Source organism: Peromyscus maniculatus, chromosome 12 (assembly GCF_049852395.1).
Source record: "Peromyscus maniculatus bairdii isolate BWxNUB_F1_BW_parent chromosome 12, HU_Pman_BW_mat_3.1, whole genome shotgun sequence".
Lineage (NCBI taxonomy): Eukaryota > Metazoa > Chordata > Mammalia > Rodentia > Cricetidae > Peromyscus > Peromyscus maniculatus.
In genome coordinates this window covers 41,389,256-41,416,461 of record NC_134863.1, presented here as the reverse complement: position 1 = coordinate 41,416,461, position 27,206 = coordinate 41,389,256, and the positions used below count along the sequence as shown (strand labels likewise).

The 27,206-nt window shown below is 40.6% G+C and overlaps 1 protein-coding gene and 1 long non-coding RNA gene across 13 annotated transcripts; one reads left to right on the top strand and one right to left on the bottom strand.

Moving 5' to 3' along the window:
* Positions 1 to 2,822: 2,822 nt before the first annotated feature.
* On the top strand, positions 2,823 to 21,128 carry LOC143268132 (uncharacterized). 11 transcript variants are annotated; one of them, XR_013043769.1, is made up of 4 exons: positions 2,823 to 6,157; positions 10,038 to 10,206; positions 11,771 to 11,851; positions 16,232 to 21,128. XR_013043769.1 is itself a non-coding variant. In XM_076548975.1 (2 exons), the coding sequence occupies exons 1-2, from the start codon at positions 5,432 to 5,434 to the stop codon at positions 16,404 to 16,406; spliced, it is 531 nt and encodes a 176-aa protein (XP_076405090.1). In that variant the 5' UTR covers positions 5,414 to 5,431; the 3' UTR covers positions 16,407 to 21,128. The 11 variants fall into 11 exon arrangements, 2 of the variants coding, with proteins under 2 accessions (XP_076405090.1, XP_076405091.1); XR_013043765.1 differs by having other exon boundaries at positions 5,414 to 5,787; XR_013043770.1 differs by lacking the exon at positions 11,771 to 11,851.
* On the bottom strand, positions 20,198 to 27,206 carry LOC121821738 (uncharacterized). Of its 2 annotated transcripts, none has more exons than XR_013043777.1 (3): positions 26,895 to 27,206; positions 22,602 to 22,800; positions 20,198 to 20,292 (listed from the first exon to the last, which is right to left on the bottom strand). It is a non-coding gene; the product is annotated as an uncharacterized LOC121821738 (long non-coding RNA). The 2 variants fall into 2 exon arrangements; XR_013043778.1 differs by lacking the exon at positions 26,895 to 27,206 and adding an exon at positions 24,519 to 24,870.

Sequence of the window (27,206 nt, the reverse complement as noted above, 5' to 3'; positions counted from 1 at the left end):
AGGTTTCATAAATACAAAATGTTTTTAAACACCTAGAATCCTGGGGCAATTTGAGAGGAGATGCTATTTAAAAACAAACATCATAAAGATGATTAAAAAATTATTTTCAGGAGCTGGAGAGATGGTTCTGTGGTTAAGAGTGTATATTGCTCTTGCAGAGGACCTAGGTTCAATTCCTAGTACCCCTACATGGTGACTCACAACCATCCAGCTGGATCCTGATCTCTATGGGCTCCTATATACACATGGTACACATACATATGTTCGAGCATATACACATTAAATTAAATAATATTTTTACTTTAATTTATTTTACATGTATGAGCACTGTGCATATATATCTACACATGTAAATTATTTAATGACGGGGTTTCAGCCTCTTGGTATCACAACTTTGTTTTGTTTTGTTTGATCCTATGGCCTATTGTCCACTGTAACTATATCCATCTATAGGGCTTCTGAAGCAAGATCAACTTTCTATGTGAGTCCTTGAACTTCAGAAGGAAAAAAGGAATAAAACTTTAACTCAACAGTGCATCCTGCCAGGCACTTAGAAGACTGCAACGAAGTAACTTATGGAAAATTCGGGACTATTTAATGCTTACAGTTTTTGTTTTAGATATTGATATGAAATGACAAATAAGTAAGACAGTTAATTAGGAGCAATTTGGGTTGTGGACAGCCGAAAAGACAGAAGCAAGTGCCAGGAAATTCTGAACTTTGTACAATAAAGCAATGGTAAGCTGGACATTTAGTCTAAAATCTTAGATGTAATCTCCCTTTTGAAAATGGGCCTCATGGTCATCAGGTCTGCGGAAAGGAAACAAATTTGCAGGTCCCCACGGAGCCTTCGTTAGGTGCCCTACACAGATGTGACAAGGATGTGAACAGGCAGAAATGCAAATGCTCAGTATTGGCAGCATAAGAAAATCATCATGGCTCAGAGAAAAAGACAGTGAGCACGACTCAAATGTCCAAGTTCTGCAAAGCCTCAAAGCCTTGAGTCACTGAGGCGGATCCCCGCACCTGCTGCTTCACCCCACAGAAATCAGAGCTCTGAGCTGTGGAACGCATAACACACAACTCCTATGCTCACTCGGGTCCACACATTTGCACATGGCTGACTTCCGGGAGACAGACCCCGACCTGCTTGGATGTTTAAGAACCACTCATGAAATGAGCTCCGTGGATTGTGTTCCCGGGCCCTGCTGTAGAGCCCCCAAATCCATATCCTAATGGCATTGAGAAATATCTGTGATCAAACCCGGAAAGAAAGGGGGGTGGAGAGGAGGGAGAGGAGGGAGGAGGAGGGAGAGGAGAGAGGGAGGGAAAGAAGGAAGGAGGGAGGGAGGGGAGAGAGAGAGAGAGAGAGAGAGAGAGAGAGAGAGAGAGCCGTCCAAAACAAAACAAAGACTCGAATCGTTTCTTTTCCACCTATCAGGGAGTAGGGAAATATGCTTTGAAATTTATTTTATACTTAGCCTCTGAAATTGTTCTGTTCAAATCTTCATTAACTTTTCTGAGAGCATGCTATAAACACACCATTACCGAAGCCTTCGTTGCTGGAGTCAATGCGGCCACTTGAACAGCAGGGGGCAATAACACACCAAGAATGCAGAAACCGTCCCAGGCTGTGAGAAACGCTGTGGAAGGGTTGCGCTAGTCTCTGCGAGAGCGATGATCTCAGCTCACATGAAGTCTTTTGTTTGGTGTCCTATTTTACAATGCACGGTTCAGTTTTCTATATGAATTGTGGCTTAGGCAGACTTCACTGCGACAGCTGGGCTTAAGAAAATGAAAGGTAAAGAGGAAAATGGAAGAGAAAGTCAAAGTGTTTCTAAATAAAATACGTAGAGAAGGCAGAACTCCCTATAAAGATAAAAAAGTTTGTCCCTTCTCTGTTACCATCCTTAATTCTGCCTTTCTGTTTACAGATTTAACGCATCCTTACTTCCCCTCACACACATCTCTCATTTCATGCTGCTTTCTTTGCCATAAAGCTATGTTTTGTCTTGTTCGTTTTAGACTTGTGTTTTTTAAAAGGTAAAACTGTCTGAAACCAAATAGTCGGCTTCCAGAGAACTCAGAAGATCCTGCCCAATTCTGAGTGTAGAGGGTGGATGTTTTTGTGCCTTTTGAACATTTGTTAGTCAAGGTATTTTTCATTGGTGTGTATGTTGCAACAACAACAAAAAAAATGTCCCCTGTAGTCACAAGGTTTCAGATAAATAGCCCAAAGCGATCACTGAGATCTGTATCAGACATGCTGGAGGTAGAATGCAAAGGTCACACTGAAATGTCAGAGACGTGAAGACCATTACGTCCAAGGATCATTGCAATGGAATGGGCAGGGAAGGGTAAAAGGTGTTCAGGAATCCAAGCGTGGGTGCTGGGTGCTGCGGGCCACTGCCCCCACTGTTCTCTGTCAGGAGAACATTCTCGCCTCATTTATCCAAGTGTTTGTGCAGAAATCACATTCTAGGTGACTTTCCCAACCATTATGCAAAAGGTACAATCCACTCCCTCCTCAGGTTTCCTAACTTTGTCCACTTTTCTCAACAACACTAATCGCCACCAAATTACCTTTCACATATTAATGTTATTTATAAATTAGACAACTGAGACAGAATATGTCAGTCAATCATGGGCTTCCCCCTCTAGAGAAGAGGATAACACAGATTGATTCCAATAAAACCCCATCTCTGCCACACATAAAAGACAACAGTAAAGCTAAAAATAATTCAGGAATGATAAGAACTTCAGAAAACAAAATGTATGGAAGAAATAACAGGCAAAATTATAGCAAGAAAAGGCTTATAAAAAAAAGAAACTGAGACTTTTTTAATCATAAAGTGATCAATCAATTCAGACCCCAAACCACCTAAACAAAGCACGTCTCATTTCCCCACAATTTGTGTTTTGTGATAAAATATTTAAGAAAAAGTATATAGCCAATAACCCAACAAGTATGTTCACATAGAAGGAATTACAATTAATTTAATGAAAAATTGAAATACATAAATAATAACAGTATATAGCACAATCTTTTAATCCAGCCCAAATTTAACAAAATTATTTATTAAAATTGCCTAGGATTTGCATTTATAGACAAATTAGGCCTACTTTGATAAAGTGCATGAAGAAATATAACACAAAATAATATTCTCTATTAGCAGTATGATAAAACTGGAAATCACAGCATCAAACTGTAATAAAGAACCTCTGACCTTGACATTTTCAATTTTTCTATTAAAGCTTAGACAAAAGGAGGTGTCAGTTGATATTAAGAATTTCTAGCAAAAATAAAAACACAATAGAATCTGAATAATGTTTAGAATGAAAATGAGAGATGTAGATATCTATACCAATAATAATTAGAAATTTAAATAAATAAGTTAGATAGCTCACTCAAAAGAATACATTTAAAGATGAGAGTGTTTTTTTCCACAGCTTGTATTTTAATTTTATTTTTAACTAAGCAATGTAAAACAAATCCTGACATATTAACTACATTAGCATTTTATTAGTAGTTATAATATTGTAGGGAAAGGTAAATAATCATAAAATTAAAGAATTTATCATTTACAACATGAGAGAGAAGAGTAGCAATATCAAATAGTTATCCTTTAATCTTTCGTTAGAAGTTGAATATTACCGCAAATTTATGGGTTTCTTTTCTTCTCCAAAAAATACATATTTTTCTAAATCTTTTCTGGAAGAGTAAAAAAGCAATGTCAAGCCAGGTACATGCTCAAGCACACAGACTGCGTTCTCCGTCTGACGCCCTTTGCCATGGAAGCCGGAAGAACTCCCTGCAAGGGTTGGGTTCAGGTCTGGAGCAGTGCAGTACAGAACGCTGAATGAGACTAGAGCTCTGACATGGCAGGAAGCAAGAACACCATCAAGGCACTTAAAGTTGTGTCCGGGAAGTAACAGTATCAAGGACGGGCAATTTGAGCCTCAGTGAGCAAGGGCTGCAATTACTGAAAAGAATAGAGATGCTTTCAATGAAAACCTCGTGAATCAATAACCAATTAAATATAATAGCAAGATATAAAATTACATATAGAAATCATTATGTTCATTGTTTGGGGCAACAAACAATTGCAGGGATGATCCTATTTACAGTACAAACATAAAAGGAATCATCCTAGGAATAAAATTAGCAAGACATGTAAGCATCCTATATGGAAAACACTGCAAAGTCTTGCTGAATGGCAGAAAACTGGGTCTTAAGTGAAAGGAAAAATATCCCCTTTCTCTGGTAGGACAACACATCAAATTATGGTTAATTTCTTTAAAAGTATTTTAATGAAGCTATAGTCTATAGTTTATATGAAAAAAAAAACAAGAATATAAAAAGCAAGCAGCGATAAGGCTGGCCTAACCCTTTCAGACATTTCAATAGCTTGTACAGATTATAATTAAAACAGGGTAAATTTAGAATGTGACAATATCTAATCAATATGGAAAAGAAAAAAACATAGATACAGACCTAACTACCATGTAGAAATTTACATAGGTAGTATCCCACATCTCTGGAGGAAAGGACAGGGACTTTATAAAATGAACTATTGTTAGAATAGGCAGCTAGCCATTTGAAAACAGAAAAATTGGATGTATCATCATCTAGGTAGAATTTCCACCAGTCTTATCAATATGCAGAGACAATCAAATACAGAGTAAAGGGTATTCTAGAAGAACGCCCACGCCGGTCGATAGCAAGAAAACAGCAAGTAATAGAGGATGAGAAACTGCCCTAAATCGAAGGAAACTGAAGATAATTGACATCTAAATGCAGTATGTGATCGACTTAATCCTTGAATTAAATTGCACCAACAAAGAATAAAGTAAAAAAGAATGATTTTGGAACAATTGGGGGAATTAAAGCATATTAACTCTATCAGACTGAAGTTACTAACTTTTTCCTAACTATTTCCTGTGCCCTGTATTTTAAGCCTGTGGGGTAGTAGTCAATATGGGCAATTTTGCTAGGTCCCAAGTACATGCACATACTTAGCAGACTTCGGGGACATTTTGTTTGTCAGAATCGCCGGGGGTGGGGGTTGATGTCGGAATATAGTGATTAGAAACCAGGGATGCTGCAAAATACTCACTACAGCGCATCGACACACCCCAAGATCACCCAAAGCAAACAGCCACCACCGCGGGTGGTTGAGAAACCCTGGTGAAGAAAGATTGCTTATTCTGAGAAACTAGGTTGCAGCACAGGACCTTGCCGTTTGCATTGGTCCCGTATGGGCGGTATTTTCTGGAGTGAAGGCAGTGCCCACAACTAATTCATAATCCTGTGTGTCCTTCCGCCCTCAAACACCAGGAGAGACCGGTTCTTAACCACTGCTCAGCAACCCGCCGGGCTAAGCGGTGGGTGGAGCTTGAGCAGTGGGCGGGGCCTGGACCGGCATCCCGCATGCGCAGAGCAGCCAGCCGCGCCCACGCCGCGCTACTACCAAAGTTGCAAAGCGGGGAGCGGACTGGTCAGAAAGGTGTCGATCCCGGCAACGGAAGAAAAGAAAGACCGCTCCGCGTTGGCTGCCCGGACCCGCGAGGAACCTCGCTCGAGTGGGAAGCGGCTCCCGCTGCTCTAAATCGGCTGAAGTGCTGCGAGCGTCCTCCTGTCCTACCCGGGCTGCGTCCTGACACCGAGTGGACTCCGCCCCCGGAGTCCCAGCATCCTGCACCTCCCCGGCATCCTGCATCGGGCATCCTGCATCGCAGGAGGTATCCGGCCACCTCCCGCTCCTCGTCGGTTCCTCGCCTGCCCAGGTAAAAACTTTACATGCCTTAAGATCCGTCTGGAGAGTCGCCGATTACAGAGTCACCAGTTCTGTGGGTCCGTCCCCCCCACCCCCCCGTGAAGAGCCAAATCTGTCACATACTCGTCTTTCACAACCTTGTAGAAGAGGAGGAAACACCCACTCACGGCCTCGGGGGAGCCTTACACGCTTGCAGATTGCAATGGCAGGCTAATTCTTCACTTTGTGGGAGCCTCGCTGAGCCCTGCACCGCTGCCCTGGTGCTCGCAGAAAGGACCCAGGTTCTATAAGGATGCTCAGGCTTGACTTGCTCAGGCTCTGCTCACCGCCCCGGGAATCCCACGCACCTGGTTGCTCCTCCTCCCAGGGCCGGTTGCTTGGTAAGTTCCTGCCAGTCAAGACCACCAGGAACCCCTCGGAACAGTAGCCACACCGTCTCGTCTTTTATTCTGAAATAGCAGTCGCTTCCCATGGGAAGCAAAAATTCTACATTTTGGTTAAATTAGCTTACTGTAAAAATAATACAAGATAAACTATTATGTTTTGATAATTGCTCCATTGTGATAATATATCCAGTGTGATCATTTGAAAAATAATGAAAAATGTATAGAAGAATGTTGAAATTATTCTACATAATCCCAATACATTTAAAAGAGCTTGAAAATATTTATGTATTCTTTTAGTCCTTTTTTTTCCCCAGTGCTTACTTGGTAAGACCACTTACTGAACAGCTAAGTTTTTAAAGCTATTTAACGTGTTGAAAGAGAGCACAGAAAATAGCACACCAATTACAAATACTGTTCGGTACATAAACAAACATATTCTGGCAACCACATCTAGATAATATAAACTGTTACAAGCATCCTTCATCCCAGTCAGTAGCAAAGATAGCACACTCTCCCTAAATATAGACATTGCCTTAACCTTAAGTATTCTAGACATTTTTTTTTCTGTCATAATAGTTATTCATCAAATAGTCTATAAGACCTGGTCCTTTTGTTCCATAATATATTTGAGTTCATGCGTGTTGTTCCATGTAATGAGTCTTTGAAATATTGCTTTATTTTTCATGTTGTATGGCCTCCAGTTTTTTTTAATATACTCAAAATATTTTATTAATAGTGGTACTTATGAGATATAGTTCATGCCATACAATTCATCCATTTAAAGTATGTGACTTTTTTTTAAACTATATTCACTTTGGGCAACCATTACCAAATTTTAGATCACTTTCATCACCTGAAAAGCAACTCCATGTCCTTTGCTTTATTACCCTTTGAAGTTGCTCCCTATCCCCTTCAGCCCCAAACAACCAATAATCTTGCCTATTGCCGTCATTTTCTACTGGTTGAAGAGTAAGGAAGTGTTTTGTGCCTGATCTCCCATAGTGATACTGTACATTTATTCTTACAAATAATACTCACATGAATAAATATTAGTCTTGTATGTTTTTATGTAGATACATTCCTCTAGATAGACATGCCTGCATGTTGAATCGCTCAGACATGGCCAGTGCTGTGGCTCAGTTGTATTTACAGCACGAGCTTTTCAAGTTCACAGTCCCACTCGCCTTATGTGATAAGACCTCAGTACCCCACACCTTTGCCAGCATTCAGTGGTTGTATGGTGTTAATTTATAAATCTTTGCTGACTGATAACAGAAAGGGTCTATTGGGAAATTATTGAGCCACTTACATATCCTCTTTAGTAAAGGGCTCTTTAGTTATTTCTATTGACTGTCATTTACACTTGACTTCACACTTACAAATTCCAGCTGTGTTGTTTCACAAACAAATGTATTTTTCTCTTCTACACTTTGTATTTTAACCATCTCATTGTTAGATTTTTTTTAATTAATGTATGTAGTTTTTTCCACAAGGTCAGTACTTTTAGTAACCTATAAATAATCATTTCTTGCCCACAAGCTCACAAGGACATTTGCCTATATTACCATCTTATGTGTGAGAGTGTTTGATCTACTACCTAAAATTAATTTTGGAGTCTTGTGTAAGTTTTTTTTAAATTTAATTATCCAGTTGACCTAAATCTTCCTTAATCTCCTCAAATTATTCTACACTATCACCTTGATCACAAACCAAAGGAAAACAGATGTATAGAGGCTAGGGTTAATAGAAAAGGAATGTCAATAGCATGACAAGTATATTAAAGGAGTCTTACTAAGGGCTGATTTCATAGGTAAAGACATAGGGAATTTCAAGAGAAATACAGCCGACATAAAAAGGATGAGATGGAAACCCTAACTGGACAAATAACTGAAATCATCAGAGATTATCAGTAGAGTTGACACACGAGACGTACTTTACTAAATGTGAACAGTCAGTAGAATTTGTCTGAATTTAAAGTACATAGAGGAAAACGTTGTTTGTTGTTGTTTTTAATAGGTGGAGTTTCAGTGACTTATAAAATAGTATTAGGCATCCTAACACACATGAAAATCCCAGAAGGGAAGGAGACAGAGTAAGGAGTGGAAAGCTATTGAGAAGATAATTTGCTGAACTCTCAATTTTATTAAATACATTTTTTTCCCAGAATGTTTACCTGTTTATAACAGAGAATTGATCCAGAAACCAAGTTTGCCATCAATGGAATTAACTGTTCTCATAAATAACTTAGTAGTTTTATATCTATTTAGAGAGCTATATATTTTATATCTGTTTTAAGAGTCATTTAAAAGTAACACAGTTAAATGGAAAGGTACCTTGTAGAATTAGAATTGTGTTGTGTGTTGACTGTACTTGAGCGTAGGCTCACGCTGTCACACCAATCTGGACAAAATGTCTTCTCAGGTCTTCAGAACATTTCCTCAGTGCCCAGCATAGCTTGAGAACCTCGCTCACACAGGCTGCCTTTGCCTCCTCTTCATGCCCTTTCTTCGCTCATCTTTTAATGCTTAAGTCTCAGACCACACTGGCATCCCTCCAGCTCAGGGCTCCCGGAATTGTGTCTCCCTCCCTCTCCTGAATGCTCCTCCCCCAAATATCCTCTGGCTGACTTTTTTTCTTCTTCGGGTCTTTGTTGAAATCTTATTTTCTCTGTGAGGCCTGAGGGGGAGAAAAGAAAAGAAAGAAACAAAACAAAAATCTTGCATATTCTCTCTTCTGTGTGCATTAATTTGCTAGGTCCTGACAGCTAATACACAGAGTAAATGGCCTGCTTACGTGAAACTTGTTGGTTGTGGGGGCTAAAAGTTCAAGGTCAAAGTGTTGGTAAGTTTGGCTTCTCCTGAGGCTTTGTTCCTGTGTGCAGGATCTGGAGTCCAGACTTCCTCTTGGCAAGGATGTGAATTGGAGAGTAGGGGCCACCCTGAGGTCCTCACTTAAATCATTTCCTTAAGTCTCGCCTCCAGGGCTGGAGAGGTGGCTCAGGAGTGAAGCACTTGGCAGCTCTTCCACGGGACCAAAGTTCTGTTCCCAAAGCCCACCTCAAGCAGCTCACAGCTTCTTGTAACTGCATCTTGGGTGGGGGCGCATCTAACACTTTTCTTGCCTCCATGGGCACCTCCATATACCTAGCGCACAGACACATGAACATATTTAAACATACAATATCCAGGTACACAAGTTATGGGGCCCTGGTGGTGAGGACTTACATAGAAGCATTTTGGAGAAGGAACAGAATTTTGTCCATTCTGCCATCCATAGTTTATTTCTGTCTATAGTTCTTATTTCAAATGTAATATGCTTTAGGTACTAATTTATTGGTTTTCTCATCTTCTGTCCCACTAGAACTTTTATGAGGGAGCAGTTGTAACCAGTGTTGTTCTCTGTAGTGTCCTTAGAACCTCATGAGTTTAAGCAATAAGAACAACAAATAGAATTGTTAACGCCTCTACCCCGGGGTAGCATATGGGCAGTCTTAATTTATTCCTAGTAGCTCACTAGTATCTCCGTGGACCTTCTGTAATTCTTTTCATGAATGAAGAAAACCCTCTAAGTATTTCAGTGAGCAGACATTTTTAAAGTTATGTTCGATTTTCTTAACAGAAAAAAATTATAGCAGTGAAAGATGTAGCCTTTTACCAAGGAGTCTTAAGAACAGAACGTGGTGTGCTTGTTTCCAGGGCAACCGAGAGCTTTTCCTGATTAATTAGAATGAGGACTCATCCACATTACCCTGGAGTATCCATCCAAATTGCCAAGGACCCTTCTTACTCGGGAAAAGTGCTCAGAGCCGTCATCCCAAAGAAAATTGCCTATTCAGTCACAAGCTAACCTGTACCACCTTTCTGTTTTTCTTTAGGCGGTCAGGCTCAGAGTGGACTGTGAGCTTTCAAAAAGGACAAAGATGGAAGCCACCAACAATGCAGCCAACCGAATGAGCATTGCTTTGTAGTTTGCACAAAGTCAAGCCAATTATATTCCGATATTATGTAATAACAGCAGCCTGCTCACCTACTGCTTTGATCTAGGTTAGTCTTGAACGTAGTGCCTGAAACAAAAGGTAGATGCATTCTACTTGGGGATGTGATTGCAGAGAACAGGGAGGAAGGACGGGGTGGGATGGGGGGTGTTGAATCTGGGCACATAGCAAAGAAAAGCCAACGAAAGCAAGGTAGCATTGTCAAGAGTTCACTGTTGTTAATGCGGTGTAAGGCAGGAGCATATCACGATTCTTAATAAATTTTGTCTCACAAATGTCTTTCTGATAGACAAGAGAGAGAAGCATTTGTCTGTCAGCAGCCATCTCTCTGTTGAGGATTGCTCCCTTGAGATGCCAACTCTGCCATCCCTCGATTTGGTACCACAGCATCAGAGAAGCCTTGGGTTAGGAGCTGGATGCTTGGAATGATGCTTGAAGCACTGTTAACAAAGAACAGGGTCCGACTTTCCAGAACTGTAACCTGAATCCAAAGTTGTAAAGGCCTGAGCAGTAAGAGGCCTGTCATAGCCTGCGCAATACATTTTTAGGCCTGAATAAACCTGTTCCCACTTCTTCCTTCAATCGCCTTATGTAGACAGGGTGGGCAAAAGGAAGATTAAATATATTAGAAGGTGTTTGTTTATAACAGGTTTAACCTTATCATGTTCATTTATAAGAGAAAACAACAGTGGAATTTGGAAAATTAAGAAATTATTCTTGCCAGGTGGTGGTAGCGAATGCTTTTAATCCCAGCACTCATGAGACAGAGGCAGGTGGATCTCTGAGTTCAAGGCCCTCCTGGTCTACAGCGTGAGTCCCAGGACAACCAGGGCCACACAGAGAAACCCTGTTGTGAAAAATAATTTTTTTTTTTTTTTAAAAAAGGAAAGGACAAAAAAGGATTGTACTTGAAATGTTGTGTAGCTAGAGTTTTCCTGCCTGGCCCACAGTCAGGACAAATCTCTCTCACCCGCCAGTCTCACAGCCACTCAGACCCAACCAAGTAAACACAGAGACTTATATTGCTTACAAACTGTATGGCCATGGCAGGCTTCTTGTTAACTGTTCTTATAGCTTAAATTAATCCATTTCTACAAATCTATACCTTGCCACGTGGCTCATGGCTTACCGGCATCTTTTCATGCTGCTTGTCAGGGTGGCAGCTGGCAATGACTCCTTCTGCCTTCCTGTTCATTTCTCCTCTCTGTTAGTCCCGCCTATACTTCCTGCCTAGCCACGGGCCAATCATTGTTTTATTTATTGACCAATCAGAGCAACTTGACATACAGACCATCCCACAGCACAGCCAAGTGCAGATTATATCAGACACCTGCACTCAGGCCCGTGGTCCTAATCATCCTCTATGCGGACCTGCTGGGTAAAGCCACAACCCGAGAACAGGCTCCCACAGGACATACAGAACATCCCACAGCAATGTTGGCTCTCTAGGGAGTGGTGTTGGTTGCCATATTCTCTCATGCAGTTTCAGGAACAATCATGAATTGTTTTGGGTGGGGAAGGCTGAAAAAAGAAAACTATTTCTTGTGTGTCTGAGAACTTGGTAAATTATTGTCATAGACTTAACATACTGTCTTCTATTTTTGTGACTCTAGGGACAGAAACCATGACTAATGGAGACAAACTGGTAGAAACCCAAGGAGAAAAGCATTGGGATAATTCCCATCATATGAAGGGTTAGCATTAACATTTGTCAGAATATGGGGGGCTGCATGATTTATCTATTTTTCCTCAAGAAATAGTGTGTCATCCACATCTTACTAATCTTCAACATTCTTATTAACTGGTCTTAATAAGATGGTAATAAGAAAGCTTGTGAGCCATTCAGCTCAGTATGTGTTGAGTTCTACTGAGTATACAATATTGTCATATGCCTGTGAGCAAGTCATAGTGTAAAATAATACACCCAAACACTGGGTCACAATCCAAGTTTCAATAGCCATATTTAATATGAATAAAACTGAAGATCAAGTGTATAAAGATGCTGAAGGCTTCCAAATGTTTATGATTTATGGATCAAAAACCCCAATGACTAATGAGTCAGTAAATTACATTAGAAATTAGAATATATTTTTAAATGAATTGTGATTTCAAAATACCATGAGTTGGTGTGGAATTGAATGCTTAGGGGACCTGAATATAGGGATACATGTTTGTAATCCCAGTACTTGGGAAGCAGAGGCAGGAGTTCAAGGTCATCTTTGTGTACATTAAGAATTCAAGAGAAGCTGATCTAGGCTACATGATACCCAGCCTTAAAAAAAAAAAAAAAAAAAAAAAAAGCTCAATGGAAATATAGCTCTAAATGTGTTTATGCAGAAATATTGTGAAAAGATCGTTAATGTTTTAAAAAGCCAGAGGTGAACTTGGGATGGAGTGCTCGCAGAATCCAAAGGGGGGTGTTAGATCCCCTGGAACTGGAGTTAACAGGTGGTTATGAACTACCCCATGTGGGTGCTATGAACCAAACCTCAATCCTCTACAAGAGCAACAAGAACCCTTACCTCTCAGCCATCTCTTCAGGCTCTAGCTTTTTGGTATGTAGCTTTCTGGGTGTTTGCGCCCACAAATTTGCTGAGTTGAGACAAATACTGAAGTTGAATGGGTGGCATGAATTTTCATGACAAAGTACCAAAGAGGTGGGAAGATAGGCAGACAGAAGCTTCCAGAAATCTACAAAGAGATCGTTGTGGACCTTTTGTTCAGCACTCAGCTTCCCACTTCTCAAGGCTGGCCGGAGATTAGGACCAGTTCATTTCCAGCCAGCCACAGCTGACAGTCCTCTCTGAGAACAGGCTCCCTGAAAAATTATGCACAACACCAGTGGGGCTCAACTGGCCAGATTAAAACTACTCCACCCAAAAAGGAACTTAAGAACAAGCTTGAATAGTATCCTACCGATCCAATATAAATTCCTCCCAGAACAAAGTACAAGTTTGTTAGTCCAGCCCTCCCAACAAGCACTTACAAAGACTTGATTATATTTACAAGGCTCTCATTTGGGGAAATGCCTGTGAGAGCTGAAAAGGAGAGGAAGCCAGTGGAGGTGGAGTGTTTGGGTCTTACAACCTACCTCACCCTTTGCATGACTGGGTATACCTATCAACTGGACTAGGCTTGGTGAAGCATCGTTTCTGGGTGTGTCCGTAGGGTGTTTCTGGAAGAGATTAACATTTTTGCTGACAAGTGAGTCAAATATATTATGGTCCTCAGTATGGCTGGGCATCTAATCTATAGAGTACTTGAATGAAGCCCAAACAGATGGGAAGTTGAGTTCTTTCTCCACCTGACTACTGAAGTGAGGCATCCATCTTTAGACCTGGGCTGGGTCTGACACATAGAAGGCTTGAATGAAGCCAAAACAGATGGGAAGTTGAGTTCTTTCTTTACCTGACTACTGAAGTGAGGCATCCATCTTTAGACCTGGGCTGGGTCTGACACAATCAGTGCACTTGGGTCTCTGGCCTCCAGGTAGCAGCAGATCATGGGACTTTGCCTGTATGGTGGTATAAATCAATTGTTTATCATAAATATCTGGGTGGATGGATGGATGGATCCTTTTGGTTCCGTTTCTATGGGAAACCCTGATACAGAAAGACAGACTATCAAGATGGTTGTGCTACAGCACAATTCCAATCAAGTTTAAGGTTGGCTGATGAGCCAAAGTTTCCCAGTGGAGACATCCTCTACTTCACAAGAATAAGCCTGTGTTAGTACACCTGCCTTACTTGGTTACCATTTTCATGGAATGAGCCTGTGGGAAATGTAGACTTGGCAGGAAAACAACTGGCTTCAGAGCTGCAGCGAGGACCACTAAACGCTCTTCAAGGAGGAGGTCCAAGTGGTGCAGTTTCACCCCAAGACAGTTTATCCCTTCTTCCACACATCCGCTCCTTGATGATGCCTTGACCAGACAGCCACAAAGGTGCCAAAGTCAACTTAGACCCTAGGCTAATTGGAATGGTCACCCTAATCAATGGCCAGAAGTCCATTTGGATAAGAACTTAATGCACGATGTGCACATATATAACAGGGTCGGTCTTTATTTGTTACGGCCGGGTCACTTTTCCCACCTTGGCAGCCCTCACCGTTTTCTTCATGTCTGGAAACTGGAGCAAGAGATTGTAAAGATTCACCGGGCACAGTGTACCATCAACATCTTGTCTTTCCATTCTTGCCATAGTTAGTTATAGAAGTTAAGGGGCATCCTTGCTACTTGCTCATCCGTCTGTAAGGTCTGATACCTTCCTGTAAGGGTGTTACCTTCCATTAATCATCTCCCTAAAACCCTGTGAGTCAAGCCCACTTAACCACCCCTCCAATTTTACCAGTTGTTACAGTAATTATGGCCTCTTGGCTTTTGGTAGCTAAGCACCAGTCCTGCAGGGCCCTTTATGACTTCAGGGTCCATTACCCTGAATGATATTAACAAGCCTAGCTCCATGACCGCCTCGTCTTCTGCCCTGTCTAAATACAGGCACCACCACTGATCTCCATGATGCTAGTACCCTGGCAGAGGAGTGTTCTTGGTGGCTTTGGTGAATCGTGTGTCCTCTGCTCCTTGCCTCAGCGCAAGCCACCTGGGTTTTCTACTCTCGGTTTCTTTATATCTTCCCTATTTACCAGAGCAATGTGGACACGATGACTTTAGCTCAGAAGGGGCCCTTTCTCTTTTCAGGCTTTTAAGAGCCACTCCATCAGCGAATTTGTTTCATTCCCTGGTGTTCCTCCTGAGGTAATATCTTAGTCCGCTTTTCCATCTGTAACAAAATATCTTGAGGCTGGCTAAATTTATTTCTCACTGGTCTTAAGGATGGGAATACAAAATTAAAAATGTCAGCAAGTCTGAAGTCTAATGAGGGATGTGCTTCTTTCTAACTCACATCTTTCAGAGGTATCATGCATTATCTCCATGTGGTAGAGTGGAAGGCTAAGAGAGATCCAGATAGCTCCCCTGTAGCCCTTCTTAGAAGTCATGAATAACCATCTGTTAATATGATCACGTTGGCAATTAAGTTTTTTCACACATGAGTTTTGGTAGACAGACCACACCAGATGATAAACACTTTGTACCTGAAATACCCTTAAATAAACACATTCTTATATTTTTACCCTTATATTCTAGCACCTCAGAAAAGCATTGATAAAATTTCTTCCCAGGAATATTCACCTGGTTTTGCAGGTGTGTTACATAGCTTCCATGACAGAGTATTTTTCCTGCCTTGTCAGACCCAGCATAGCTCTACTGACTTTGTGCAGAATTTAACTAGTCATCTTCTTAGCAGTCGGGAAAGAAGACAGACATTCCATGGGTGCAGGTGCACACCTTACCATTCACCTTTTGAGACCTGGCCTTTGGTTCGCAATATACAGATTGAGGAGATACACAGCTTTCCTCAAAGCACTATTTGGGCCAATGCAATTTCATTGTTAAACTTATCTAAATATTTAGCAGGAAAATAGTACCACACTTGCAGGGTTTGTCAGCTGAATAGGAAAACTTAATAGAGGAAACAGATATTTCCCACTTGTAGATAAACAGAACTTTTGAAGCCAAACCTGACAAAAGATCATCAAAAAAAAAAAAAAAAAAAAAAGAGGGGGGGGATTATAGACCCAATTTCAGAGATAAGATTCCAGAATCAACCTGAAAAACTCATAGAAATAAGATGTTATTCATTATAAATTTGTTAACCTATTAATTTTAAATTTACAATCAGTTGTGTACAAACAAAGACAAGTCTTGAGCGCTTTCTGGATTTCAAGGTCCACCTTTCTTGCTTTGGATTAGCCATTGCGCTACACTGTAAAGATAAAAATCTCATCACCTTTCATGACATAGAGCCTATTAGGCTACATATCTCCATATACTTGGATAACTGTAACATTCATACAACAATTGTATAGGCACTATCCTTCCTAATTCATAGTTGCAGACTTTATCATAATCCTAAACTGGATAGCCACCTCCTAGGAATTCCCATTGTTTACGTGAAGTCTGTCACCACTATGTTAACGAGGAGATTCACCCCACTCTTCATCTTTTTTTTTCCTAGAAACAACCCCCAAGATGCCTCCAAAGAGAAAGTAATGGAACTTAGCTACCCAGGCTTCTGTTGGGGAGCCACTAAGTCTCACAAACATCGATGCTCAGATACTAAACAAATATTGTCAAATGGAAGTTGCAATATAAAAAGAGACCAGTACATCATGAAATGGTTTAACATTTGAAAATTAATTAATGCAATTCGTCATGTAACGGAAGAAGACAAACCATGTGTCAGTAGCTACAAAGCAAACAGATCAACGTGCATTAACAATACAAACTGAAAACTAGGAACAGAAGGAAAGTTGATAGCAATCTATTAAGGAAACCTACAGTTAGCAAACTACTTAGTAATAGAACATGGATCTTTCCCACAATTGTGGATGGTCCTTGTCATGCAGATGTGGCACGACCACGCATCACTGTACATGTAGAAAAGCCAACTGTTCTACAGGCTATGAGAATGACTGAACTTAATGTCAAAATATCAAAAATTGTATGCCCTTGCATTGGATCAACTGAACAAATTAAAATATTTAAATTTATTAAGAATAACAAGTTTCAAATAGCTAAGAATAAACCAGTTGTAAGATTTACAACTTTTCTGCACTAGAAACACAAAAGCATTACTTAATACACTTAATTACTTAATGCACTCAAATGAGTGGGGGTATACACTGTTGAGTCATGGAAGACTAGATGGTTTAAAGATCAATACGTTGAATGTACTCAATATTTATTGTCGGTGTGATCCCCATGAAACTCTCAGGAGATCCTTTTATTTTGATGAAATTGACAAACTGCCTGAAATGTATTTAGAAAGTGAGTCGATTCATGACAGCCAAAATAGTTATGAAGAATATCTTCAGGGCCATCAAAACCCAACTAAGATACAGACATTGGGGTACTTCACTGTTTGTACAACAGTGACCACTAGACTAATGAAATAAATACAGAAATGGAACACTGGATAAAATTTCCTCTGAAGACAAATGCTTCATTTCTCACCTCTGTACACATCCCACACCCAGGCATATTTCTACTCTTAAACCAGAATGTAAGTTTGATGTTGAAGAGGAATGAAACCATAGAAGACCCACCCAAAGAAACATGCAAATGGAAACCTAGAGGCTTTTGCTTTTGCAAGGACCAAAGTCATGGTTTCAAACTTAAGACTGGAGGAATGCCTAGCCCTCCATGTCATACCCTCCATCCTCGAAACTCACTCAAAGAAGGAGATTGAAAAAAATATATCATCAGTGAGTAATCTCCAAGCAGTAGAGTTTATTGCTGATAAAGTTTCTAAAGAATTCCACATTCCAAATCACAGTCTGGAAAACCCCCAGAAAGAATGCACATGATTTAAAAGTGGAAAGACTAGTAGTTCCTGATGCCCTGTCTTGTTACCCTGAGATATGATGTTGCATAGAGTTCGTCTGGGTACAATATTATTGAATTTGCATGTGCCTGAGTATAGGGATCCCACACTGCCATACAGTCACTACGGTGTCAGGTGGCCAAGAAAATCTCTTTCTGGTGCAATTAGGAACATTAGAAAAATAGTCCTAACAGCCCACAGACCCGAAGGACTCTGCAGAAATACAGTGTGAACTCTGAAAATGCTTTAGATTTCATCAGATACCAACATCAGGATGCATGTCAGTGATTATCAGAAAGGACAGTATTCATCTTGCTTGAAGCCAGACACAGATAGACATCAATGCAGAATCAAATGCTATGATATCACCGAACCCTCTAGAGCTTGGGTACAACTCTGAGTGGAGAGGCAGTGCTATGGACTTAGAATGCCCCCAGGAAATTCATATGTTGAGAGCCTACTTCCAAAGGTGGTGGTATTAGGAGGTTAGGACTTCAGGAAGTGAACAGAATATATTCCCTTACAGATGAAGCTCAGGGGAGCTCATTCCCCTTTCAGCCAAGTGACAACAGACAGCTGCCATGAGCAATTAAGTGAGTTCTCACCTCAGACTCTGCCAGCACCTTGATCTTGAATTTTCTAGCCTCCAGAAGTATGAGACCTTTCTGTTATTTATAATCTACCCAATATATAGTGGGTGTTCTGTTATACTATCTCCAACAAACTGAGAGAAAATGCTGTGTTAACTATTTTAAAATGAAATTCCTGTATTCGTCTCGAAAATAAAGGGTATGTGGTGTTTGTGTGCGCACATATGCACGCACACACGCGTGTGTTTTCATATGCATACCATAGAGAGAATGTAAGAATTGTGTTCAAGTTTGGAAAAAAAAAATAAAACCAGACTTCCACACACCTGAGTGTGTTACTTAGTTAATTAAGGACAGCAGAGTTTCGGGCAGGACAAAAATAGCCTGCTGTCGAAGGACAAATGAGCCCAGAGCAAACCACCCGCGTGCAGTTATATTTTGCTTTGTCTTGTTTTTGTTTGTTTGTTTTACACATCCTGCCAGGCCCTGTACAGTTAGGGTGATACTTACGGGATTATGTTATGTACGCCACTAGTTCATAGCCAAAGAACCGATGCTAGCAGAGGAACAAGGTTGGAAGCCTTCTTTAGTGCGTGGCTCTCGGAGTCATTCTTGTGCAGATAATTGGGGCGCCTTTCCAAAGGAGAGGATGTGGTGTGTGCAGAAGCATAGCCATGTGTGGCCCTGGTCTCCCTTCAGAGAAGGACTCGCTCCCATTTGCTGTGTGGACTGTTAACAAGCAGCCTACAGCTGTCGGGTCTCCTCTGCCATCAGGTCTCTTCTGGACTTGCCTCATAAGCACTTCATCTAATGTCACACTCCTTCACAGGATGACACACATCAGTGACTGATCACTGCAGGGATGCAAAGTTGTTCCCTGGCTCATCTCCAGAGTTCTCTGCGGTGCTGGCAGAGGCTGTTGTTGAGCCTGTATGGCAGCCCAGCTTGCTCTGCCTTTCTCTTCTCTACAAATGCTCGTCCAAAGCATCCTTCTTAATAAACAGCCACGGTGTCCACTGTGTTTGAGAGTCTCGAGAGCTGAATCCTGCAGAACACAGAGGCTCAGACCTGCCCCCAACAAACACACTTTCAGATTCAATTTGCCCAGGAAAGAAAACAAAGAGGATCTAACAGGCACCAAGTTTAAGAAGCACATCTGGCTGCTGCTAAGTACAGATGTGAGAATTGAGAAAGTACACTCATTTTTGTCAGACAATTATAAATATTTTGTATTCACAGCTGCCTTTGGATGTATTTAGTAAGGAAAGGGGAAAGTACTATGAAAGCCTTTGAAAATCTGTTTCCAAGAAATAAAAGCCACACCACAGAATTCCCAAAAAAAAATTCAAAAGAAAATGACAAATTTGAAATATCTAAAAAAGAAGAGTGGATCACAATAGACTTGTTGATATGTTTGTGTTTAGTAATATGGTGGCTGGTATCAATTTTTGGATTTGACTCTATCACCAAAAAAAAAAAAGCTTGGCATAAACATTTTGCATAACCATATTTGTATTTCAGTGCTACCTTGAGAGGATAGATTGAAAAACGGACCCCTAGATAATCAGTGACAATGAGCCATCAGACTGCATGATCAGCATAGAGCAATTTCCAAGGAGGAGGAGATGCATGCAGCCTCTACAGATTTGGCTTGGGGAGGCTTTTGCTTCAGCTCACTTGAATAAGCTACTGTCTATGGCTCACAAGGGTCCCGTTCTTAATGAGGTGGTGCATGGCAGCAACACACTGTGAGTCTAAATAGCAGATGGCAACGCTGTTGAGTAGGCTGGCATGCTGATGTCTAGCCACCAACTGGCAGCAATCATTATTAAACTGATTCATGTGCCCAGGGAAAATCTTCATAAGAGTCTTAGCAAATGTGAGCAGCAAGAGGCAAATGATCTGTTCCTCATATCCTCTATTGAGCTACCTATATTTTAAAAATGACTATCCTCCAGGGCTGTCTACATGAAGAATGGCAGGATATGTGAACTGGAGGCCCTGTTCCCTTTACTGTATACTCACATGCCTTTAAACGTGATGGCTGTAATTTCTGTTTGGTGAATAGCTTGGACTTGAAAGAATAGCTTCATAGCTCTCACCCTGTGGACACATGGCAAATATACTTGGTGACAGGCAAGTGCTTGTAGGCTCTCCAAATAAAGGCTCTGTGTAAATGTTGTACAAATTGAATACTGAACATTATCTGTCTCAAACTATGAAGTGATGACCTAAGCTGCTCATGGTCCATCCACTTGAGACAGGTAACTCATCCTGAATGAAAAGCAGATGAACACAACTCAGAACACTACAAAAACTATTCTCATATAATGACCTTTCCACAGAAAAATCTTGCAAGTACTCATTTTGAAAGCTATGTCTTTATAAATCAAAATAATGAACAGATAGCACACTTTTCTTTTCAAATGAATAGATTTGTGTTTGTAAGCAGTAAAGTAATTTGTATATTTGTACATAAAGATTTTATTGAAAAACAATGTCCTGTTTCATTTACTTACAAAACACATTTATTTAAATATTGAAAAACCCTAGTTTTATAAATCTTCATTGAATTATTTTCCTAAAATTAAGATAATAGACTTTATCATGCTTATAAAGAAGAAAGAAGTTGAAGCAAGAAAACACTACAGAAAAATATCAGATGTTTATATGTTGTCATCATGGACTTTAGTATGTTTTTATAAGTCATTTTTGTTTGAAGTAATTTTTGAAATCTTCTTTAGAAGTGTTAAGGGGCTAGCAGAATGTATCAGTGGGTAAAGGAACCTATTGCCAAAACTGGAAACCTGAGTTCAGTCCATGGCAGAAGAGAATTGACTCCCACGAGTTGGCCTCTGGCATCTACATGTGCATTGTGGCATGTAACTCCCTCACACAAACTAAAAATAAATAGTTTTTAGACCCTTTAGTGTTAAAAATCATTTTAGAGTGTGTTTTCTTTAGCTTATAAGTCTGATGAACTTGTCCAGGCTGAGGTATCATTTACAAATTCTATAGCATGTGCTTTCCTTGTGTCCTTGAGCCAAATGTGAGAATGAGTCTCCTTCAAAGACAACCCAGCCCCCTTGACTTTAAACTTCAAAGCAAAACTCACATAACCATCACTTCTGACCTCTCATCCTTCTCCCCAAACAAGGAATTAAATTCCAGAACTGATCGCACACTTTAATGTTGGAGAACAAAAATCTCACATCAGCAAGTGATCTGAACTTTCCTTGAGTCCTGATTACTTTCAAGAAATAAAATAATCGCTTCTCGGCCTTTTGCCTAAGATCAAGTGTAAGAAATAAATTAAGCCAGTTTTAAAAGGTAAGATGTCGCCGGGCGGTGGTGGCGCACGCCTTTAATCCCAGCACTCAGGAGGCAGAGGCAGGCGGATCTCTGTGAGTTCGAGGCCAGCCTGGGCTACCAAGTGAGTTCCAGGAAAAGGCGCAAAGCTACACAGAGAAACCCTGTCTCGAAAAACCAAAAAAAAAAAAAAAGGTAAGATGTCCATGTCTTGCTCTGCATGAAAAAAAAAATGTATTGTGTTAAAGCAAGTCTGAAAATGGTGACATCTTACTCCCTGAAAATGGAGGGGCTCTCTTAAAACACTGACCAAACTGTCAGAACATCAATAGCCGCTTTTCAGTCATCACAAAATGCTAGGTACTACGTCAGTAGGCTACAATGACAAATGCTGGTTGGGCCGTAAGTACTGACGACAACCAGCAATGAGCAGGCTAGTTCAAAGTACATGTTTCCATGTATTCTAATATGGGGGTTGAAGGTGAATAGGTATATTGCAGTAGTGTGGGTACCAGTCAGCCCCATTACCAAGAGATGGTTATTCCTTTATTTTTTAGATCAGGTGCATTACAGGGGAAATTTATCCTGAAATTTTCTGTGTTCTAAGCAGTTGCTTTCTGTCTTCTCATCTTTCACAAGAAATGCTCTTTTCAAAGACTTGATGTCCACTATGCCAAGATAAATCTCATTTGCAAAGATCTCATTGACTCTCACTCTCAGGGGCACTTGAGCAGTTGGGCACCATCACCGTCTTGAAACACTTCCTTGTTTGGTTTCTAATGCAGGCTTTCTTCCTCCTCCTGCCTTCCCACAGATTCCCAGTTAGCTCCTCATCAAAGTCTTGACTGACTGACATTTGAGTGCCCTCAGGTTCTCATGGTACACTCAGGTATTTGACTGACCATGGATATTTAGTTATGTATACCCCATGCTTGTGGCTAGCTTACTGAAAATGTCTAGAACATAGTGGACACTCAATTCTATTTGCTGAATGAATGAATGAATAAATATGAGAATAATAATAAGTAATTGTAGTAATGACCACCTGGAGATTAAATAGTTACTAACACCCCATTGAGAGAGGTGTAAATATCACCACTTACCTCTTTAGAATAAGAAATTGAAGTGTAGATAAATCATTTGCTCAATAATATGCAGTCACAGAGTGTCATAGCTGGGATTTGTATTCCTGATGCCCTACCTGTAGGCTGGCTCCCAACTTAATGCTGTCTTTTCATAGCTGTGATTGTAGAACTGAGATGCTATTTTCCTTACATTATAAAAGAAGACCCAACTCCTCATCTGAAAAGCAGAAATGAAAATATCATCAGTCTACCTTCCACAAGTCATTAAATTAGACGAAAATAGTAAGGAATTTGAACATATCAATTACCACCAAACCGTGAGCAATTTCCATTCATTTGCTATTACTACTGTGAGATGCTGAAAGAAGAGGTGAAATGGGGGAGCAGAAAATCTCACAGACTGAGGACAGGCACAAAAGGAGACAGACAAGAAAGACCTGAGACATACACCCCTAACTGACCTGTTAATTGGGGAGACAGAAAGGAAAAGTGGCAGCATCTCATCTAAACAGTAGTGAACGCCAACTTCGTAGTTATACAACAAAAAGTTCATTAGCTTTACCATATTTCCTTTTAAAAAGAAAAGCAGGACGACCAAGTCTGGGGATGTTATGAAATATAATTGGTGCTTTTACAGTTAATTTGTTTTGTACCTGTGTGGTTTACCTCTCATTGATCCCAGACACATTACAATTAGCACATCCCAGGGATGACTGGAGATAGAGGAGGCAGGGAAAACCGGGTTAATGAGGAAGCACAAAGCAGGCAATGCCAGAACCTCCTATTCCTCCGAATATACCCGTCTTTATGCTGAAGTCAAGCAGCACCCTTAGCAACTCTCCGATTCACTTTCCCTGTTAGATTCTGGATTGTAACACACTTTCTCTCCTTATAAGTCCAGTTTCTATAGACAATGTTGATCAGGGTCAACTTTAATTCTAAGACATAAAAGTTTGCCACGGGCACTGTTTTGCTTTAAAAAAAAATGAAACCATCACATCCCTAGGAAGGGCAGAAAGACTTCTTGGTGTTGTTCGGGTGTATTGTGAAGATTGCATTGGCATTTAATGTCACACAAAACATAGAGTTAAAAATATTTCTCAATATAAAGAATTTAGACAGATAGCCTCATAGGTATATCTTTGGGATCAATCACAACAGCATTTAAATCCCAGTCCAGTTTCTTAATAAATGAAAGATTTTTTAAAAAGCTTTACCATGCTCATTAAAATGTGGGGGGGGGGGGGTGCCGGGCGGTGGTGGCAAACGCCTTTAATCCCAGCACTCGGGAGGCAGAGGCAGGTGGGTCTCGGTGAGTTCAAAGCCAGCCTGGTCTCCAAAGCGAGTTCCAGGAAAGGCGCAAAGCTACACAGAGAAACCCTGTCTCAAAAAACCAAAAAAAAAAAAAAAAAAAAAAAAAAGTGTGTGGGGTTCGTGCCTGCTTGTGTGTCTATGTACCATGTAAATGCTTGGTGCCCAGGGAAGCCAGAAGAAGTGATCTGATTCCCTGGAACTGGAGTTCCAGATGGCTGTCAGCTACCATGTAGGTGCTGAGAATGGAACCCGGATCTTCTGAAAGAGCAGTCAGTGCCCTTAACCACTGAACCATCTCTCCAATCCCAAGCATGATCATTTCCCAAAACAGATATGGGCCTTGCAAGATAGTTTTGAATATCCAGAGATAATTAAAATGATTAGATTAGTTTGGGCACAGTTTCAATGGTCAAAGTTGTTAATCACTGGGATGGTGATACCAAAATTGGCTGTAAATTGATTTTTACTACTTTTTGAGAGAATCATATGTGATGGGAGAGAACCCGTTCTATAGATTTTGAACTCCTCCCACTGATCTCTTTGTCTTAGTCTGCTTCAGGGCTACCATAGCATAGGAGCTGGAACTGGGCAAATTATAATGAACAGAAAACCGTTTCTCACAGCCTGGAGACTGCGGAGTCCAAGGTCACTTGGTGAGAGCCTTCTTGTTACATCAATACACCGAAGAAGACCTGAGGGTCGGAGAGCACAAGACGAGGCTGAGCTTAGTACCAACTCCATCCTTGAGGGTAGAGGCCTCGAAGCCTAATCACCTTTTGGAGGTCTCTCTTCTCAATATTATGATGGCAATTAAAGTTTTAGCATGAGCTCTTAAGGGACAACTGTTCAGACCATAGCACTCTTCCAAGGTCTTTTTATAGCTTTATTAGTTAATGAATCTAAGGACCAGTTGGTTACTAAGTACATACTGTGAGTCCAGAATCCAGGTACTACAGTTTGGATATTGAATGTCCCCCTCTTCAATTCATATTCATGTATTGGGGGTTGAGTCTCCAACCCAAGGTGTTGTTTGAAGATGGTAAAACCTTTAAGAGGTGGATCTAGTGGACACAAATTAGGACTTGGGGGATATGCCTTTGAAGGTGTCCTAGTCAGGGTGACTATGGCTGTAATGAAGCACTATGACCAAAAGCAACTTGGGGAGAAGAGTTTAATTGGCTAACATATCCTGAGTCACAGTCCATCGAGGGAAGTCAGGGCAGGAACTCAAACTAGGTTGTAACCTGGAGGCAGGAGCTGATGCACTGGCTGTGGAGGAGCCCTGCTTACTGGCTTGCTCCTCCTGGCTTGTTCAGCCTGCTTTCTTATAGAGCTAGGACCACTAGCCCAGGGGAAGCCCACCCACAATGGGATACCCCCCATCAATCACTAATTAAGAAAATGCCCTACAGACCTGCCAAGTCTTATGGAAGCATTTTCTCAATTGCAGTTTCCTCCTCTCAGAAGACTATATAGCTGTGTCACATTGGCATAAAACTAGCCATCATAGAAGGAGATATTTTAACTGGAGCCCCTTCTTGTGTCTGCCTTGGCTTCCTGGCTGTGAGGAGGTGAACATCCTTCATCCACCACATGCTTTTGCCATGGCAAACTATGCTACCACAGGTCCAGAGAGATAGGACCAAACGTTCATGAATTAAAACCTCAGAAACTGTGAGTCAAAAGAAACATCAGGGTTTTTTTTTGATGAAAGTATTCATAATCTAATACATTAAAATGGCTTAAAAATAAATATGATATTAAGCCCACCCAGAACTTCTCATTACCAAGAATAATTTTAAGAAGAAAATAAGCACTGCAAAAGAGTAATTCCGACTGCATGTTTCTTCTGTAAAAAAGAATGGGATGAATGATAAATGAGAACTCAGTCATTTATTCACCTCAGAGTCTTGCTGCTGCTTTAACACCTCCCAATCAGCCTCCCTGATGTTGTGAACAAAGAACACAATGGCTGTGAAGAAAGAAAGGGAGCTGATAATGAAATTTACAGCCAGACCTCGGAGACCTTTAAATGACAACACAAAATATTTGGACCTTATTCAAGGATTTTTTTAGAGACATTAAAACACACACACACACACACACACACACACACACACACACACACACACACACACATAATTGACATAAAAAGCTAGGGTTAATACAAAGTGACTTGGAGAGCATGCTTAATGTTAATCATGAATGAATGGCCTCTAAAATTCTTACTTACTGTTAGTGTTTGAAACAACAGGAAGAAAGGAAGCTGAAAATATGAACATACAAATAGAAGGTTATTTCTGTGGGTATGGAGTGGCCATTAGGTCTACACTGACATGGAGTAACACAAACAAGAGATGCTATAAAGATGCTCCAAGGCTCTTCCTGACTTTTATAGTTCTTCTAAGACAGGAAACTTTAAAACATCGAAAAATCTAGTCCCTAACCTTATCAACTGTATTGGTTAGTTTTCTGTCAAATCTATACAAATTAGGGTCATCTGGGAAAGAGGAGACCTTGACTTAGAAAATGCCTCCATCAAACTACCCTGCAGGCAAGTAAGTCTGTGGGGGCATTTTCTTGATTAATGGTTGATATGGGAGGACCCAGCTCACTGTGGGCATTGGTCCTAGGAGGTATGAAAACGTAGCAGAATGCAAGCCTGGAGACTCAGTAGCACCATTCCTCACTCCTCTATGCTTCTGTTTCAGTTCCTGCCTCCAGGTTCCTGTTTTGAGTTCCTGTCCTGACTATTCTTAATGATAGACTGTGACTTGGAAGTGTAAGCCACATAAACCTTTTCTTTCCCAAGCTGTTTTGGTCATAGTCTTCATCACATCAATAAAAAGCAAACTAAGATGTCAACATTTGCGCTCACAGACCTATAAACATTTTGATTTTAAGACTATATGTGAAATAGAAGTCAAGATTATTATACTAACAGCTAATCTGACAGATCGTTGTGCCAGTCAAAAATACATGTTAGTAGTCACCTACGTGTTGGCTCTTCCCAACACTGTCCTGCATGCCATGTCTGCTCCAATGCTGTCTGTGTCTTCCTCAAGGATATGCAGTTTGCTCTTGACCCTTATACTTTAAATCAGTTAGAAAGTACTGAAATCCCATCAGAGTTGCAACTGACAAGACATACTTGTCTCATTTTCAGCCAGGCCCACTTCTGTGTGATTATGCTCTCTGGAAGAGAATGGTATTATCTTTATGACAAACAGCCCTATGTGTGTGTTTTCATTATGAAACTATCCACCAAGAGCGTGACATTATTCAAGGGACACGAAAGCCTGCAGAACA

Excerpts from the sequence above, each read along its gene's own strand:
- LOC143268132 (XM_076548975.1), top strand. The coding sequence starts at position 5,432 with ATGCGCAGAGCAGCCAGCCGCGCCCACGCCGCGCTACTACCAAAGTTG. Across the intron at positions 5,788-16,231 it reads TCGGTTCCTCGCCTGCCCAG|AAACAACCCCCAAGATGCCT; the intron begins GTAAAAACTTTA and ends TTTTTTTCCTAG.